This window comes from Ptychodera flava, chromosome 19 (assembly GCF_041260155.1).
Source record: "Ptychodera flava strain L36383 chromosome 19, AS_Pfla_20210202, whole genome shotgun sequence".
In the NCBI taxonomy this organism is placed as follows: domain Eukaryota; kingdom Metazoa; phylum Hemichordata; class Enteropneusta; family Ptychoderidae; genus Ptychodera; species Ptychodera flava.
Window position 1 is genome coordinate 35217004 of NC_091946.1, and position 18295 is coordinate 35235298.

Genomic DNA, 18295 nt, shown 5'->3' on the forward strand with positions numbered 1-18295 from the left:
CATGATTCCTTATAATGCTTTTGATGACCTTGAACTTCTTAAGTTTCAAACATTTGTCTCTTCAGTGTGCTTTCTCTGAGTACGTACAGTCTCAACTTATTCAACAGAACTTACTTACAATGTTAATTTGAAAGTTAAAATGTGCTTGGTTAATAGGATGAAAATACTGATATTAAAAGATAACCAGTCAAGATTCTGTATAACCTGACAGATATGCTGTTTTTTATGACGTTAATCTTGATTTAAGCAAGTCTTGTTTACTTTAATTAGAATGTAATTAACTCTCGTTTATTTGCTATTATAGACTAATATAGTCTGATGAAATATGCAAATCTGTATTTTTACGGAATTTTTTTCCATTTTTTGGTCAGGCCATCCTGAAATGAGCTATCAAAGATATCCACCTTCTTCATCAATACATGTGTCACAAAAGGTTATTCTCAACATAACACAGCAGAGCTCTGTCAACTGTTGAGTCGCTTGTTTTTTCAAAACCGCTGGTCAGACAGCTTTAATATTTGGTTTACATGTCCCTAGGATGACCTTAGTGAGATAATTTCATATAGTCAGGAAATACTTAATTTTGTATCCATGTCTATAGTAGCTTCAGGGACTTTGGCCCTATCTTTGTATTTCTAGGCTTTTTGTATAGCATTATGAGTCGACATAAATTTTTGAATGGTTCATCTCCCATGTGGCTTTATTTTTATCGTATCATCAATAATTATGTCATTGACATGAAATACCAGATATTCACTTTATATATGTGTTGCAGCCAGGATACACCCTTGTGACAATGTCCCCCAAAGTGGAACCTGTTGTCCCGCATTCTCACATTCTGTGGGTCACCTAGGGTGCACTCATGAATCAACTGTGTTAGTTGTAGTCTGCAAGTAATATCTGATAATGACTGCCTTTGTTTTACATGACATATTTGTTTTACATGACATTTAGGCATACATTTTGTACTTTCAGAGCTGTGATAAGAAGTAATTTAAATGCTGCACTTGATATTATAACTTGCTTGTAGTCCAACTGAGCTCTGATTGGCAGCAGATATACTGCTACAGTTACTGAAATTCAAGCATAGAAACGTGGTCCCTGTAGCTTGAATATTGTTTTTTTGAAACTAATTTGTGATGCATGTTGTCCCCAAAATGTGCAAAATGTTCCCAAAAATAAACAGTAGGACACAGCATCCCCAGGTTTAAAATTCCTGGCTGCAACACTGATATATACATTGAAACGCAACAGTTTCAAATTATGCAAATTATGTTATGCAAATTGATTCATGTGTCTTCATCTTCAGCAGGCAACTCAAGCTCCACAATGTATGACATTTTAAAGCTGTTGTTTATTTTTTTTACCTTTTTTTGATGAAAATATTTTTTACATTCAGCAAAAGCAAAACTTTTAAGCATGTCAGCTATAAGAGCAACTCAACATACGCAAAATTCCGTTTTGGTCACCAGACAGGTGTGAAACAATCAAAATTTATTTAAATTATTGTCAAGTAATACGCACACCAACGTTGTGATGCACTTCATTTTAAGACCTGTGCATACAGACAATGTTATAGAGAGAGGAAATACATGATGATTTCCCATTTTTTTGAATTGTCAAACCTGGACTGTTATTTGAACTGAACACTCCTTGTTTTGCATATGAAAAAAAACAATAAATGTGTCACATAAACAAATGCATGTGTGTATGCTTTTGTTAGGTACAGTATGTGTTTCATAGAAGGCATATCTCCGTGTTTGCCCAGTGTGGTGTATCATTAAGGTAGTATGCACCTTGAAAGTGAAAGACTTAAACTCTTGCTCAAACTTTCCTCAAGGAATATTTCAATGATTTTCTTTCAAAATCAAGAATAAAAATCAGGGGTCACAGTGCAAATTTTGGTGCGAGAGAAACAAATTACCCAAGATTTAACAATATTTGAAATTCGAAATGGCCACCATCCCTGTGTTAACTCTATGGAGAAAAAATAAAATTTTCAATTTTCTAAAAACTTAGCAAAAAGTTTTCTTCCACCAAGAGCTCTAAAATGAACCCCCACAAGTCATATATCAGAAAAGCATTGAAACATTTTAGAGTCCGAATATCTGACCCCGAGGCGCATTCTACCTTAAAGACATGTTTTACAGTAGTGCATCATGGGATTGTGACGGTGATGGTGATTATGGATATCATGACTGTTACTATAAATTAATCAACTTGTAATTGTGGATTTATAATGAAGATGAAACTTTTAAAGGTAGAATGCACCCCAGGGACAGATATTCTAACTCTCAAACTTTTACAATATCATTTTGGCCTTTGGTAAATATGGCCAAGTTATACTTGTTCCAAAATTTTCATGGTGACCCTTGATATTTATTCTGCATTTTGAAAGAGAATGGTTGATAGGAAAGTTTGAGCAAAAGTTTAAGTCTTTCATTTTTGAGGTGCAAACTGCCTCAAGTACCATCGGAGAAAACCATGTCAGTTTATGATGAATTCTCTATCTGAAAGTACTAGCTGTTATCAAAAATGTCATTCTTATTCTCATTTCCTCCTTTATATCATAAAAAGGTTACTGTACTAGCACTAACTATTGCAATTTATTGTCATTCTGTGCTATCACATTCGTTTCTCACATACTTACTCATGGGACAGCCTGATTCATGTAAAAGACATTTTTAAAAGTTTGTACATGGACAGTACACCATGACAAATATTTGCTTGTCAGTTTGTTGTGTTGTTGTTGTTGCCACCAGCGGCCATTTTTAACAATATTTTAACGTTTTTTGTTTAACATTACTAAGACATGATTAAATGGATTTATTTCAAACTTGGTAAAAGAGCAATGAACTAAGAAATCGCTGTCTTATGACCTGATAGGGGTCACCTTAATTTTGGAATCCAAGAAGGAATCGTCTTATTTTCAACAAGGACAGCATTTTCAAATGTAATGGTTGAATATTTCTCTGTCGTGATTCTTGGCAAGACTACATATCAGTATTGCTGATGTTGCCATGCCACTTATCAAAACATCCATTTGTATTCAATGCATCAGTCAATCTGACTCTTGAAAATGAAGTCACAGACAGGCTTCCTTTATAGAAATCTCTAGACTCGACCTTGTTGCCTGGCTTTTCTCAGCAGCTCATGAGATATTACTAGCTGGCCGATCCGTTCACCTCATGATCTGCACAACAGACTACCATCAGTGCGTCGATCTGCTGATGTTTAGTCCTTCAATTTATTATGTGTTTTTATACTACTTATATGCCCACAGACTTGGAGCAAGTCTAATAAATCTCGGGTTCTTGTTACAACTAGTCAACAAATAACAGATCAGACTGTCAGTGTGTCCTTAGCCAAGCCTGCCCTATCAAACATTTCATTTATCCAAATTGTTTTTTTTATGCCCACCACAACTACGGAAATGGTAGTTTTTCAATAACAGTTTTTATTTTATTGCCCAACATGAAAAAAGCGTGCACACAAGGATGAAGTCTGCCTTGATATGCAACACAGCACTGGACATATAAAAAATGTATCAGGCCTTGCCCATGAAATACTGTGGACTTTTATTTACACTGGAATTTATTTTAGCTGAAAACAGATTTTCAATGTTTCACTGTGATCCTATTTTCACTTCGTGTAGTCTGATTTCATGCAAGTATAGAAAATTAAAATTTCACTTGGATTTTATTTTATTGGAAAATGTCTGCCAAAAATTGTGAAATAAATTCCAAGTGAAAATAAAGTATTCCACAGTATGTTTGAACAATAACAATAAAAGAAAAACAGAGGTTCCTCTGCGATTTTTTTTTACTATAGACTATAGTCCATAGAAGCTATTGGGATGGGTATCCGTCCGGCGTCCGGCATCAGTCTGTATGTATGTATGTATGTATGTCCGTTTGTGAGGCATCCGTCCTCTCAAATATCTTGAGAACCACAGTACTTACTGATTTGATATTTGTTGTGTAGATGAAAAATATGATTTTGAGAAACTGTTTTTTTTTAATTTTTTGATATTGTTGAAAATAGGCAAATTAATGCCAAAAAAGGCGTTTTTGGTAAAAAATCTTCTTCTTCATAACCGCTGGTCAGACAGCTTTGTTATTTGGTATACAGGTCCCTAGGGATAACCCAACTTAGATTTGTTCAAATTGTGATGAAATATGCAAATGTGTATTTTTAAGGAATTTTTTTGTCATTTTTGGTCAAAATTTGACTTACATTGTATGTTATTCTTGTACTGTATAAACCCTATCAATTCACCCAGAAAAAATAATTAATATGATTTTAAATAATTGAATTAATAAGAAATCATCAAAGCCAAAATAATTTTAGTGTAGAATTATCAGAAAGGTCAACTTTTTTTGACAGTTCATAGTGAAATGCTTACCATCTTGGAGGATTAAAACATGTAAAGGCAACTTTCCTGAATCCCAACTTTGACATATTCTGAACCATCATCTATTGTGCCCTGTATGTTATCTAAAAGAAATTGCTCAAAATAGTTTGTCATGATAGGGTGGTCAAATAAATAGAGATAGAGAAAGTTCTAATTTCCATTTATGGTTGACTTGGTAAGGATAAATTAAATACTTTTTGAGGAAAAAAATAGAGTGGTCAATTAAAAGAGTGGTCAAAGTGATAGGGTTTTTATGGTAAAGCTGGGCTGTAAGATTCCTCATGTGCTATTTATAGCAATTATGCAATCTGTGTAAACAGTGCAATGAAAGTGTTACATGATTCCTTATAATGCTTTTGATGACCTTGAACTTCTTAAGTTTCAAACATTTGTCTCTTCTGTGTGCTTCCTCTGAGTACGTACAGTCTGAACTATTCAACAGAACTTACAATGTTAATTTGAAAGTTAATATGTGCTTGGTTAATAGGATGAAAATACTTATAAAGATAAGCAGCTTAAGATTCTTTATAACCTGACAGATATGCTGTTTTTTCATGACGTAAATCTTTATTTAAGCAAGTCTTGTTTACTTTAGTTAGAATGTAATTAACTCTTGTTATTAGCTACTATAGACTAATATAGTCTATAGAAGCTATTGGGATGGGTATCTGTCCAGCGTCCACCATCAGTCTGTATGTATGTATGTATGCATGTATGTATGTCCATTTGTGAGGCGTCCGTCCACTCAAATATCTTGAAAGCTGCAGTACTTACTGATTTGATATTTGTTGTATGGATATAATGTATGATTTTGAGAAACTATTTTCATTAATTTTTTGATATTGTTGAAAATATGCAAATAAGTGCCAAAAATAGGCGTTTTTGATAAAAAATCTTCTTCATAACCACTGGTCAGACAGCTTTGTTATTTGGTATACAGGTCCCTAGGGATAACCCAACTTAGATTTGTTAAAATTGTGATGAAATATGCAAATCTGTATTTTTACGGAATTTTTTTTTTTCCATTTTTGGTAAGGCCATCCTGAAATGAGCTGTCGAAGATATCCACCCTCTTTATCAATACATGTGTCACATAACACAGCAGAGCTCTGTCGACTGTTGAGTCGCTTGTTTTTTCAAAACCGCTGGTCAGACAGCTTTAATATTTGGTTTACAAGTCCCTAGGATGACCTTAGTGAGATAATTTCATACAGTCAGGAAATACTTAATTTTGTATCCGTGTCTATAGTAGCTTCAGGGACTTTCGCCCTATCTTTTTATAAATATGGATATGATAAGTATAAAACTCTATGTAAATGAAAATATGTGAAAAGCGTTGAGTTTATTACATCAAGACCAAGACAGCTAAATATTACTTGAAATTAGACATGGTTTTGGGTGGTTTTTCGGGTGTTGTAGATATGTGGGAGAAATAATTATAGTATACAGGGAGATATAGTGTAAAGGTTTTATTGAGTTTGCCAATTCAAAAGAGCTTCAAGACTTTAGACCGAAAAGAAAAATCAACCGTAGAATACCTGACAAACTTGAAACAGAAAAAGACTGATTGAGAACGAAACAGCAGAAAACCAGTAGCAAGAATATGATTAATTTGTATTGTTTGAATTGAAAATTGAAGAAACTAACAGTACCAAAGCTGGATAAATGCTTGAACCACAATAATCTGTCAACAAATTGCAACAAGGAAGATGAAGTAATAATCACATGTGATGCACTGCAATAGGAACGGCAAAGTACAAAGAAAATAGACAAAACACATAGAGAAAATAGATTTAAACAATGACAATATATAATCAGCGGGAGGTGGACTTATGCTCTGATTAAAATGGAGATGATGATGATGTTGATTATGATGATATCATTTAATACAGAAATAAGTAGCAGTGAGGAAGATGTAGAAATTATAATTGTGCACACAGGATGTGGATGGCAAGCAGAATCTTTGAAACAATATCTGTGATTGCATGCCTACAAATAAAGGGAACTAACGTTACAATGGAAGTGGCTTCCTTTGATGTGTTTTCTTTATACAGTATAGACTTATTTTATTAATCTCCAGAGCATCGACAATGCTGATTATATGATATTTTGAAATGATAGCTACGTACTTTAACATGATAAATGTAGCAATGGCACAGAAAAGGTAGTCCATAATTCCCCCATTTTTTGCTTACTCTGCCTAGTTTTCATTATTTTTTCTCTGTTTCATATATTCTTCCTGCCAATTCATATATTCTTCCTGCCAAAGAGCGAGGGATGTCATCATTTTTCTGTAGTGGGTGCAATGGGGTATATCTTTCATAATCAATAGTAAGAATTTGAGCGAACTAGAGGATCATTATCAGATTTCATTCTAAGTTCACACAAAGATAACTGTATACATAGATATGTCTCGTGCTGTGATCCAGTATGGCTACCAGCATCAAATTTTATCAGATTTAAAAGTCTTGGGCCACTACTTTAAACACTTTCTTAAAAGTGACACGAGGACAATAAGAATTAGTTTGATATACCTGAAAATTCACTCCTATCACAATCTTGAAGTGTATGATAAACTTTTGCATTTCTGCAAAATCCCTTCACAATAGCATGCGTAATGATATGTAATTCGACTTATATGATGTCTAATTGGTTCCTTTCTCACCAAAACGCTAGAGCGTGGGCACTCTACATCTAGCTATAGTGATAAAATCTAAGGTTCAGACATCGTTCGTATAAAAAGTCATTGACTTAAGTAACTACAGTTACTGAAACGATGTATAATTGATCATAGAATCTCGCTGTCTCTGTCTTGGAGTCTTAGAGTTTCACTAAGATATACGTGTAGGTGCTTGCTAAACTGTAAATGGGAATTAGTTTTAATAAACTTATCATTGGCAAAAAGTGTGCTGAATAAAAATAATGAGCAACAAAAGTGTAAACTTTTGTGAAAATGTCAGTAACTTTGAGTCAGAACTTACATGTTTGTGATATTTTTACGGACTCCGAGATAAAACGAAACACCTCCAAGCCAATAATACGTTGTTTTCTTAAATATTACTGCTTGATAAATTACCAAATATTGTTTACATTAATTCTATGTTGTACAATATCACAAGAGGGTATCTTTACCTTGGTATGGTAGATTGTATCGCTAATTTTAATTTACTAGGCTTCATGTTGTTGTATATGTGTCCTTGGCGACAGTTGCCAACCTTTACATAGATTCACCTTGGTATTTGATGGACTATGCATCAAAGTGTCTTCATATGCACTTGACATTATATACTACCGGTAGTACAAGCTAAGGCCCAAAGAGGCTATTAAATGTTGTATTTACACTCACTTTGGCCTGCCACATCGAACCGAATGTGAGCCAAGTGTCATTGACGCTGTGATTTATATTATAGAAATAATGGGCGACGCGCTGACCATTAACGTTTATTTGTGGGCAAGGGCGAGAGGAAAGCCAAAAATTAACGGGCGAGCCTCGCCCGTTAATTTGGCTTTCCTCGAGCCCGCGCCCACAAATAAACGTTAATGGTCAGAGCGGAGTCTGTTATTTCCATTATATTATCAGCGAACCAAAGAAAACCGTCAAAATTTCCGAAAATTTCAGGAGCGAACGACAACTGGGCCCCAGAAACTGAGCAATACGCGACGCACTGTCACGCGCGCTGTAAAAAATTGGCAAATCCGGAGATGTTTTCAGAAAAAAGAATCTCAACTTGACCTACAAGTGCTCCATTTTATTTTGTGATTGATTATGATTTACGTTTGAGCTGTAAAGTTACGATACTTTGAGTTGCTAATCTTATTATTCATATTCACGGGCCTGTAAACAAACCATTACTGTGTATTTGTGGTCAGTCACGTGGTTCAGCTCGACCAATCAAAATGCGACGGGCAGGGCATGGTAATATAATACAGCTTTGTCAACACCAGTGAATTTTGTGTATTGTACTTTTGTGGCTCCAGATGTTTTCTACAACTACAAATTCACTGGCATTGACAAAACTATGAAATAATAACAATAACCTACCCCGTCCCAACCCATAATTGGTGAAAGCAAACTTTACACGACATAATGTACGAGGCGAAGACGAGTACATTATGGTGTGCAAAATTTGCTTCCGTCAATTATTGTCCGGGCGGGGGTACATTATTGATTAAATAATGATCTGCAGCAAGTCCTTAATTCCACTGATCTTGACTTCAACCAAAGAAAATGCGATAGCGGTCCTGTGATTAACGGCTCATGGTGGCCCGCAGAAAACGCATCACTACATCTCACGAAATACATCGACTTGAGATCGGCTTTTCAGGGGCTTTTCGTTTGAGCACAGCCGAGAAAGCATCACATAGAGGAATGAGATGATCTCACAGACCGATATCAGAGAAATGCCAATGTACAATCCGACTGTGCCTCCAATGTCACTCAGAAGGTCCTCCCACTGCGAAAGAGAAAAAAATGAAACATTATAGAGAGTTGTTGCATTGTATTAGGTCAACGGTCGATGCTTGAAACTCAGACCTTTGCGTACAATGAAATATCTGGAAAATGTCAAGTCTACACATAGTTGAAATTTAATCATTTGCCACCTCCGCTCTCTGAAACTTTGATTTGTTTCTTTTCAAATTCGAGAATTAAGACTCCCTAGGGGCCGGCAGCCTTGCGAGAATTTTGTACTTGAGTAACAAACTAGCGAAAATGGCCCCAAACTCTCTGTCAAGCCAATGGTAGAAAAACTGAACTTTTGGATCGTTTTATGAATAAGATTATGAAAACGTTAAGCTTATTTACTTCACAAGCCACATATTAAAGGTATACTGTCACCTGTTCCAATTTTGCCACAGTTACCATGGAAAGAGAAAATCTAACCAATCACAGATGTTAAGCGGGTGGCCGCTTTTAAAAAACATCGCCCTCACATGGGCATTTTGAATACCAAGGAACGCCCCTTTGACCATATATGGGCATATTTAGATTTACAGGTGACTGTATACCTTTAAGGTAGAACGCGCCTCAGGACATATTCGGACTCTCAAAGATTTACAAGTTTTCTGATCGATATACCACTTGTGGGTGTTCATTTTAAAGCTCTTTGTGTAAAAAACTTTTCACCGGCTTAGTTTTTCGAGATTCGAAAATTTAATTTTTCTCGATAGAGTTACCGGTAACAAAGGGATGGCGGCCATTTTGAATTTTCAATATCGGTAAATCTTGAGTTATTTGTTTCTCTGGTAGCCAAATTTACACGGTGACCGCCGATTTTTATTCTTGATTTTGAAAGTGAATGGTTGAAACATTCCTTAAGGAAAGATTCAGCAAAAGTTTATGTCTCTCACTTTCAAGGCGCATATTACCTGAAATGAGTCTAGACATTAAATATAGCTGAGAGAAGTATTTATGAAAATTTGAGAGTCAAAATATTTAACATCGAAGCGCATTCTACGTCAAAATATCAGCAGATTTTTGCACTCCATAGGGTAAAAAAATTATTTTAATTTTGACAAATTTTGAAGCTTCCGATCGCATTGGATTCCCAGTATATAATTACCATGGTTACATCATAAAATTGATTGGAGCAAATAGGTCAATCTTGTGTGTGTAGTTTCTGAAAAGTCTTGTCAACAATTTCGACAAAGTATTTTACTACTTAATGGTGGAACCATTGTGTCTGTGGAATCGTCGCTCGGTCGAGGTGCGACAATCGACTCGGATACCTTTACATTTGAGAACACGATCGAAAACGTCCCTTCGAGATTTGACGCGCACCTTTTTAAGAAATCATAATAATATCACTTATGCTCCGCGCCACTGTTCTGTAATTTAACAGCCGTGTTTTCCAACAAAAATAGAGAACGTTAAAACCGAATTGCTTCAAATCTTATTTGCAATAAAAGTTAAAGAAGAGTTTTGCATAGAAAAATTATGCAGAGGACAACTGCTTGATATCTTAACTGGAACACGTTACGATTTGATAGTGACGTACCGTGTAGGCTGGATGCTCGGAGGTAAGCTCGAAGTTCATTGTCTCAAAATAGACTTCAAGTCTCACTAGATTTGACCTGCAGGAGGAATGTACATCGTCAGTAACTTGTGAACAGAACTCTTGGCTTGTGCGATGGTAATGATCTACTTGGTAAAGATGTCAGCACTCCCTGTAATACTGACAGAGGTAATGATCAAGGGAAACACTCATTAACTATACAGCCGGTTTTTTAATTTCTTTGTACTTCTGGCTACCTCTTTGAGGTATCAATACATTTGAGCGTGTTCAGATTTCAAGATCCCTTTAGGACAGTGATAGACTTTGTTCAAGTCATTGATTATGTGAAGTAAAGTCATTTAATCAGGTTATAACGCATTGATGATACTTTTTTGTTTGAAACGCTTTGAGTGAGATTATTGCAGTGAGATAAAGACTTCGCTGTCTCAGCAGCTGATCCTGCGGTGCATTTGCGCATGCGTGGAGTGTGTGCGATCGTCAGAGAGTTTCTCCCGGAATCCAGCGATAATTCCATGTCGCAGTCAGGAAAACATTCGCGATTTCTCTACTAAATCGCATTCATCAAATTATTTTTTATTCACAGACTTGGGCCAAATCTTCGACAGTGATGATTTTTAGGAAAGTCTTCATGTTCAATAGCATGAGACTGCAAACAATACCTTGCGGTTTCAAGATCATTTATATTCCATGTCTTAGGGTTTGTATGCTTCAGCATCTTGAGAAGGTTCGTCTGGAATAAGAAAACAAATGAAATACAGTTAACGTGCTTGAACGTGTGTGAAGACCTCAAAGTGGTCCCTGACTTCAAAGTGGTCCCCATCCTAAATGTCCGGTAAGATAGGGGGTTAAACTCAAGTCTGACGACACCTACCGCATAATGGACGCTTTTGTTGTCACACGGACGTTTCCGATGTAATATCAGCTGCTATTTTAGTATTTAATACCTAGAGTTGGGAAAAATGTACAAAATAAGGGCTGAGCACAGAATTAACAATGGGGAGGGCTAGTGTCTATATCAATCATGACTTATCTATAAAATGACTCATTTGAAGTCATATCGATATTTGGAAGTCATTCTAATCGCTGCTCGTAAATACATAAATGGATATGAAATACAATTTGCAGCATTGCTGTGACGTATCAATCGCACTTGCGGGTCAAAAATTCATCGCCACAAGCCAGCCCATAGACATTTTTGGTAGTTTACTTCGACCGGTACTATAACACTGGTCAGTTCACGACCCATTGTCTACTTCTGCTAGCTACCTCAATAATATAAACATGTATTTTCAACCGTTTTCCCGTGAGCCGACGTCCACGAATTCTGCAACGTTTGCCCTCTCGCGTAATTGAATACTTTGGGTCTGTCAAAAGTTCAGAACCGAGCAGAAACAGTCGACGGCTCTTAAAAAAAGCTGAAATTATAGATGATGCCACATTCATCATAATTAACGGAAGTAGGAGATGAGTCATAGATAGTCAGAGATAAAGTAGGTACATGTTCATTTATTCAAAGACTAAGCTATTTCATTATTTTGCGAGGTAAATAAAAAACCGATTGGTGTCGTAGTAAACTACAGAAAAGGTCTATGGACAGATTAACAGCGGTTCTGAGGCGATATCCCTTGACACGAATGCAATCTATAGGCCTCAGCATTATGCTACGAATGCACAGATGTAAAATACACCAGAATAGGGCTCGAGGCCAATATTTTAGGGGGATATTTTTCTTAATTTTTTTTACAAAGATATCCAATACCTACCATAGAAAGTGACGCGATTGAAGTAATACATTACCTAAAAGAAGTTGAATACAGCAGGCAGAGCGTAAAATTATCCGAATTTTCATGGGACACCTTTGAAGTCAAGAGGACGCTTTTGAAGTCAAACTGATTTCTTTATTCTTTACTAAAAGTTTGAAAAAACAGGAAGTGTACTCTTGTCTTTTATACCTGATACTTAACAGGTCGCATATTCAATTCTAAAATTAAAACATTCTTTCTTTTACATAAACGATTGAATACAGCACAGAGAGCGTAAAATCATCACAAGTCTTTGGGGACCACCTTGAGGTCAAAAGGACACTTTGGAGTCAAACTGATTTTCTTTATTCAATACCAAAAGTTGGACAAAATCAAAGAAGTGTACTATAGTTTTATTAATACCTGATACTTCACAGGTCGCATGTTACATTTTTCAAGTCAACACATTCTTTTTTAACATAAACGATGTTGAATACAGCAGAGAGACCGTAAAATCATCCCAAGTTTTCGGGGACCACTTTGAAGTCAAAAGGACACTTTTGGAGTCAAATTGATTTTCTTTATTCAATACTAAAAGTTGACAAAAATCCAAGGAAGTGTACTATAGTCCTATTAATAACTGATACTTCATAGGTCACATGTTACAATTTTCAAGTTAGAACATTGCTTCAATTACGCTAAAGAAGTTGAATAAAGCAGACAGAGTGTACAATCATTCGATTTTCCCGGGACCACTTTGAAGTCAAAAGGACACTTTTGGAGTCAAACTGATTTTCTTATTCAATACTAAAAGTTGACAAATATCCAAGGAAGTGTGCTATAGTCCTACTAATACCTGATACTTCATAGGTCGCATGTTCCATTTTTCAAGTTAGAACATTGCTTCAATTACGCAAAAGAAGTTGAATAAAGCAGACAGAGTGTACAATCATTCGATTTTCCCGGGGACCACTTTGAAGTCAAAGGACACTTTTGGAGTCAAACTGATTTTCCTTATTCAATACTAAAAGTTGACAATATCCAAGGAAGTGTGCTATAGTCCTATTAATACCTGATACCTCACAGGTCGCATGTTCCATTTTTCAAGTTAGGACATTGCTTCAATTACGCAAAAGAAGTTGAATAAAGCAGACAGAGTGTACAATCATTCGATTTTCCCGGGGACCACTTTGAAGTCAAAAGGACACTTTTGGAGTCAAACTGATTTTCTTTATTCAATACTAAAAGTTGACAAAAATCCAAGGAAGTGTACTATAGTCCTATTAATAACTGATACTTCATAGGTCGCATGTTCCATTTTTCAAGTTAGAACATTGCTTCAATTACGCAAAAGAAGTTGAATAAAACTCGATTTTCCCGGGGACCACTTTGAAGTCAAAAGGACACTTTTGGAGTCAAACTGATTTTCCTTATTCAATACTAAAAGTTGACAAATATCCAAGGAAGTGTGCTATAGTCCTACTAATACCTGATACCTCACAGGTCGCATGTTCCATTTTTCAAGTTAGAACATTGCTTCAATTACGCAAAAGAAGTTGAATAAAGCAGACAGAGTGTACAATCATTCGATTTTCCCGGGGACCACTTTGAAGTCAAAAGGACACTTTTGGAGCCAAACTGATTTTCCTTATGCAATATTAAAAGTTGGACAAAAAAGGAAGTGTACTATAGTTTTATTAATACCTGATATCTCACAGGTCGCATGTTACATTTTTCAAGTCAACACATTCTTTCTTTAACGTAAACGATGTGGAATACAGCAGAGAGACCGTAAAATCATCATAAGTTTTCGGGGACCACTTTGAAGTCAAAAGGACACTTTGGAGTCAAACTGATTTTCTTTATTCAATACTAAAAGTTGACAAAAATCCAAGGAAGTGTACTATAGGCCTATTATACCTGATACTTCACAGCTGGCATGTTTCATTTTTCAAGTCAACAATTCTTTTTAATTTCCTTAAAAGAAGCTGAACATAGCAGATGGAGCATGTAATCAAGTGGAATTTCCTTGGGCACCTTTACGGACATTTTGGTGTCATATGTATTTTTTCAATACAATACCAAATGTGTGATAAATCAGTAGAAATGTAGAATAATCCTACAAGTAACTCTGTCTTATAAACTCAATCTCATACACACATACAAATGGACGTTGAGCATTATTTAGCCAAAAAAATCTTTATTTAACTCTACATAAATTTTAACAGTAGAGTAAAGCACGAGAGCAGTTTTTCTCTATAAAGTAAAATAACTACTTTCAATAACTGGAAAAATGAGATAAAGGGCATCAATTTCACAAAAATAAAAGCACATAATACCTAAAGGCCAATACAGTCCTGTTGTGCTATGTAGAGAATAGCTTTTTGTGACACATATGTTTATGAAGATAGATACCTTTGATAGCACATTTCAAAAATGTCAAAAAAGCTGCATTACCACTAATACAAAATTGAAAATATTATTATAATTTGAACATCACAGTAAGATTATCCCTGAGAACAAATCAGCCAGTGGTATGAGATGAGTAGTGTTTAGAGAAAGAGATTTTTTGATCAATAATTGAAAACATAGCATCAATGACACTTGGCTCTCATTTGATTTGATGAGGCAGGCCACAGTGTGTATACTTAACTATGTTTACCCTTGGCAACATGCATACAAAGTTTCATAGCCATTGGAAGAGGGATTTCAGAGAAAATGATTTTTGACCAAATATGGGAAAAGTTGCGCAAAAATGCCTATATGAAAATATTCACAAAAAATTTGAAGACACTCAACCGAGGTTGCCTCTAGATACATTAAAAACAAATTTCAAACCAATCAAAACATTTACTTCAAAGAAAATTAGTTTTTGACCAAAATATTGCCCCAAAATGCAAAAAAAACCAAAAACACAAAGATGAAAATTTCACCACAATTTAAGAAATCATATAGAAAACAACTCTAGAGTATTAAGTTTCAAAGCAATCCAACAAGAAATTTGAGAGAAAAACATTTTTTGACCAAAAACTGGAAAAATTGCCCCAAAAATACAAAATTGCAGATTTCATCATATATTCAAGATATCATATTTAGTTCATCTGTAGGAACCTGTATACCAATACCAAATATCAAAGCTGTCAGATGGGCGGTTTTGATGAAATAAAGTTTTGACCAAAAATGACAAAAAAAATTCCTTAAAAGTACAGATTTGCATATTTCATTACAATTTGAACAAATCTAAGTTGGGTTATCCCAAGGGATCTATATACAAAATAACAAAGCTGTCTGACCAGCGATTATGAAGAAGATTTTTTACAAAAAAAACGCCTTTTTGGCGCTAATTTGCATATTTTCAAAAATATCAAAAAATACCGTCAAGGACAGTGTGCTCACATTCGGTTTGAATTGGTAAATTCAAGAAATATTTAAACCAGAAAAACAAGAATGACAAAGCAAATAAGGTCTGCAACTTAGGTACTGGAGGTCGTCTTTGGGAACATGCATATCATCTTCTATAGCGACGGGACAAGCAGATCCTACATACAGAAAGCAATGTCAACAAAAAAATTAGCAAGAGAAGCTTGACAAAAGAAAAGGTGGGAGAGTGGGGAAAAAATAAAGAGTGGGAAAAATGTACAAGGGATCTGGTAAAAAGTAATGCTACCTCATCAATCTTCTAGCCCCTACCCCCTCCTGAATATCAAATGTTCCACCCCTTACATAAAACCAGCTGACATGAAATGTATTTACAACCTTGGGGATGTTTTAATTAATGCTATGAGTGCTATCATTCAATGTAAACAACACTTAAATCAGTTACAGATAGCGAAATGCCTTCCACTGTGGGGGGATTACAACATCTGGAATTATCCTGGATCCTAATTTCTCATCAGTTCTTATGTGTCTTAACATGCAAAAGTTGAAAAAATTGGTTCGCAATGAAAATATTTACTTCAACTTTGTTTTCTGGATCAAATTTTACTACAAATTGATATTAAATATGACAAAATTATGTTCACAGCCTTCGAAACTCTCTCACAACATATCCTGGTTGAGTAGGTCATTTAAAGTCACAAACTGAGAAAATTACCTAAAATATAAAAATTTGGGGTCTCCCAACACTTTGAGCAGAAAATTTATCAAATAACATCCCTCGGGACTTTTGTAACAAATTACAAAGCTATCAGACAAGTAATTTTGAGAACAAGTTGTCTGTCCAGGAGCTTTAAAAAGAAAATATTTTTAAGAATTTTGACCAAAAATGACAAAAATTGCCCCAAAACAGTAATATTTCCAATTTTATCATAACTTCAACATTAGAAGGGTAACACCCTTGTAAACATCCAATCCAAATTTGAGAGCAATTGGGCTAGCGGTTTCTGAAAAGAAGAAATTTTACTTAAAATGAGAAAAATAACCAAAAAATTCAGCAAAAATACAAAATTCGAGATATCTTCACAATATCATAAAACTGATTTTCATCAACCTGAGGAACCTGTATACCAAATATCAAAGCTATCAGATTTGTTGTTTTTGAATAAAAATATTTTTGACCAAAAATTCGGAAAATTGCCCTAAAATTACAAATATAAAAATTTCAATTCAATTTGTATAAACTTGACTGAGGTCATCCTGAGGAACATGTATACAAACTTTCAAAATAATCAGATGAGTGGTTTCAGAAAAAATACCGCAATTATACGGTGTCGCTCAAATTTGATCAGAATTGGTATATACCAGTATGGGTTACCAATGATCAACAATAAATGTTGTTCCTATCTGTTCAGTGGAGGAAAATTCTACGTTGATGTTATGGCAAAGATTTCTGCACAGTACAACCAGAAAACAACAAGAAATATTTAAACCAGAAAACAAGAATGACAAAAGTAATTAAGGTCTAACTTTTGGTACTGGAGGTCAACTTTAGCAACATGCATAGCAGAAACAAGCCCCTCTTAGTTTAGTATAAACTGTCTTCCCCATCTACTGTCTATGGTTGCAGCTGGTCTGTTAATATGTACAGTTCATAAACAATGACAGAAATGAGTCAAGATCAGTGGAGTTTGCCTGTTTCTCACTGACATGCCTCCTGCACATTTGCTGCATTTCACTTTTTCTAACCTCATTTGCACATTTTTGACACTGATGTGTTCATTTGAGCAAATTCACATCTCAACCCCTGCATCTACCTGTACACCAAATACTGAGATGGTAGCTTTGGCGGTATGGGAGCCTTTGTGTGTGACGGACATACATCTGCACATACCCACAAATATACAGACATACAGACATGCAAATCGGATGCAAATGAACTGATTCAGCTTATATGATAACCTCACATTGGTATACCAAATGTGAGCTAAAAATTAAAAAAATATATTCTCAAATCATATTTTTCATCTACGCAACAAATAGCGAATCAGTAAGTACTGCGGTTATCAAGATATTTGAGTGACTGGACGCCTCACAAACGGACATACATACATACTGACAACGGATGCCGGACAGATACCCATCCCAATAGCTTCAAAAGACTATCGTATAGTAGCTAAAAATGAAAATTTCGCCACAATACTAACGAAAATCACCATAAACATCCCGCATACAGAGTTTCAACAAAATCTAGACTGCCGTTACAGAGTTTAAGCGTTTGCTAGATTTTCTCTGTTTTCTACCACATTTCTTTTTTTTACCTCATCATCATATTTTGAAGACTGACACTTTCATTTGAACAAATTCACATCTCCACCCCCAGGTGCACCAGTACACCAAATACTACAATGGTAGTGCTGCGGTTTTTGAGTTTTCGATGTGCACGAAGGTAGCATGCACACATACTAACCTACATAAATGTAGACACCGCTGACCTACCATAAAAACTCTTTTTGGTATAATATACGTACATGTATACACCAAATGTGAGCTAAAAATTGTCCTGAAAATAGAAAATTGTGGATTTATCAAAATTTGAATATTCACAATTTGATCATCCCTATGAATCTGTATAACAAATATCAGTGCTGTCAGACAAGGGGTTTTGGTGTAAAAAATTCTATTTTGTTTCAGCCCAACCTTAAAGCCCCATACAGCAGCAAATGTGTTGTAAACCAATCTCAAATTAT

At 35.2% G+C, this 18295-nt stretch overlaps 1 protein-coding gene across 1 annotated transcript in view; it reads right to left on the bottom strand.

Moving 5' to 3' along the window:
- Positions 1 to 4659: 4659 nt before the first annotated feature.
- Positions 4660 to 18295, bottom strand: part of LOC139118177 (uncharacterized) — a 65877-nt gene continuing 52241 nt past the window's right edge. The window contains exons 21-23 of the mRNA XM_070681470.1: positions 11088 to 11158; positions 10411 to 10486; positions 4660 to 8868 (exon numbers count right to left, since the gene is read on the bottom strand). Coding sequence (XP_070537571.1) covers positions 8698 to 8868; positions 10411 to 10486; positions 11088 to 11158 — 318 coding nt within the window. The 3' untranslated portion in view covers positions 4660 to 8697. The remainder of the gene's footprint in view (positions 8869 to 10410; positions 10487 to 11087; positions 11159 to 18295) is intronic.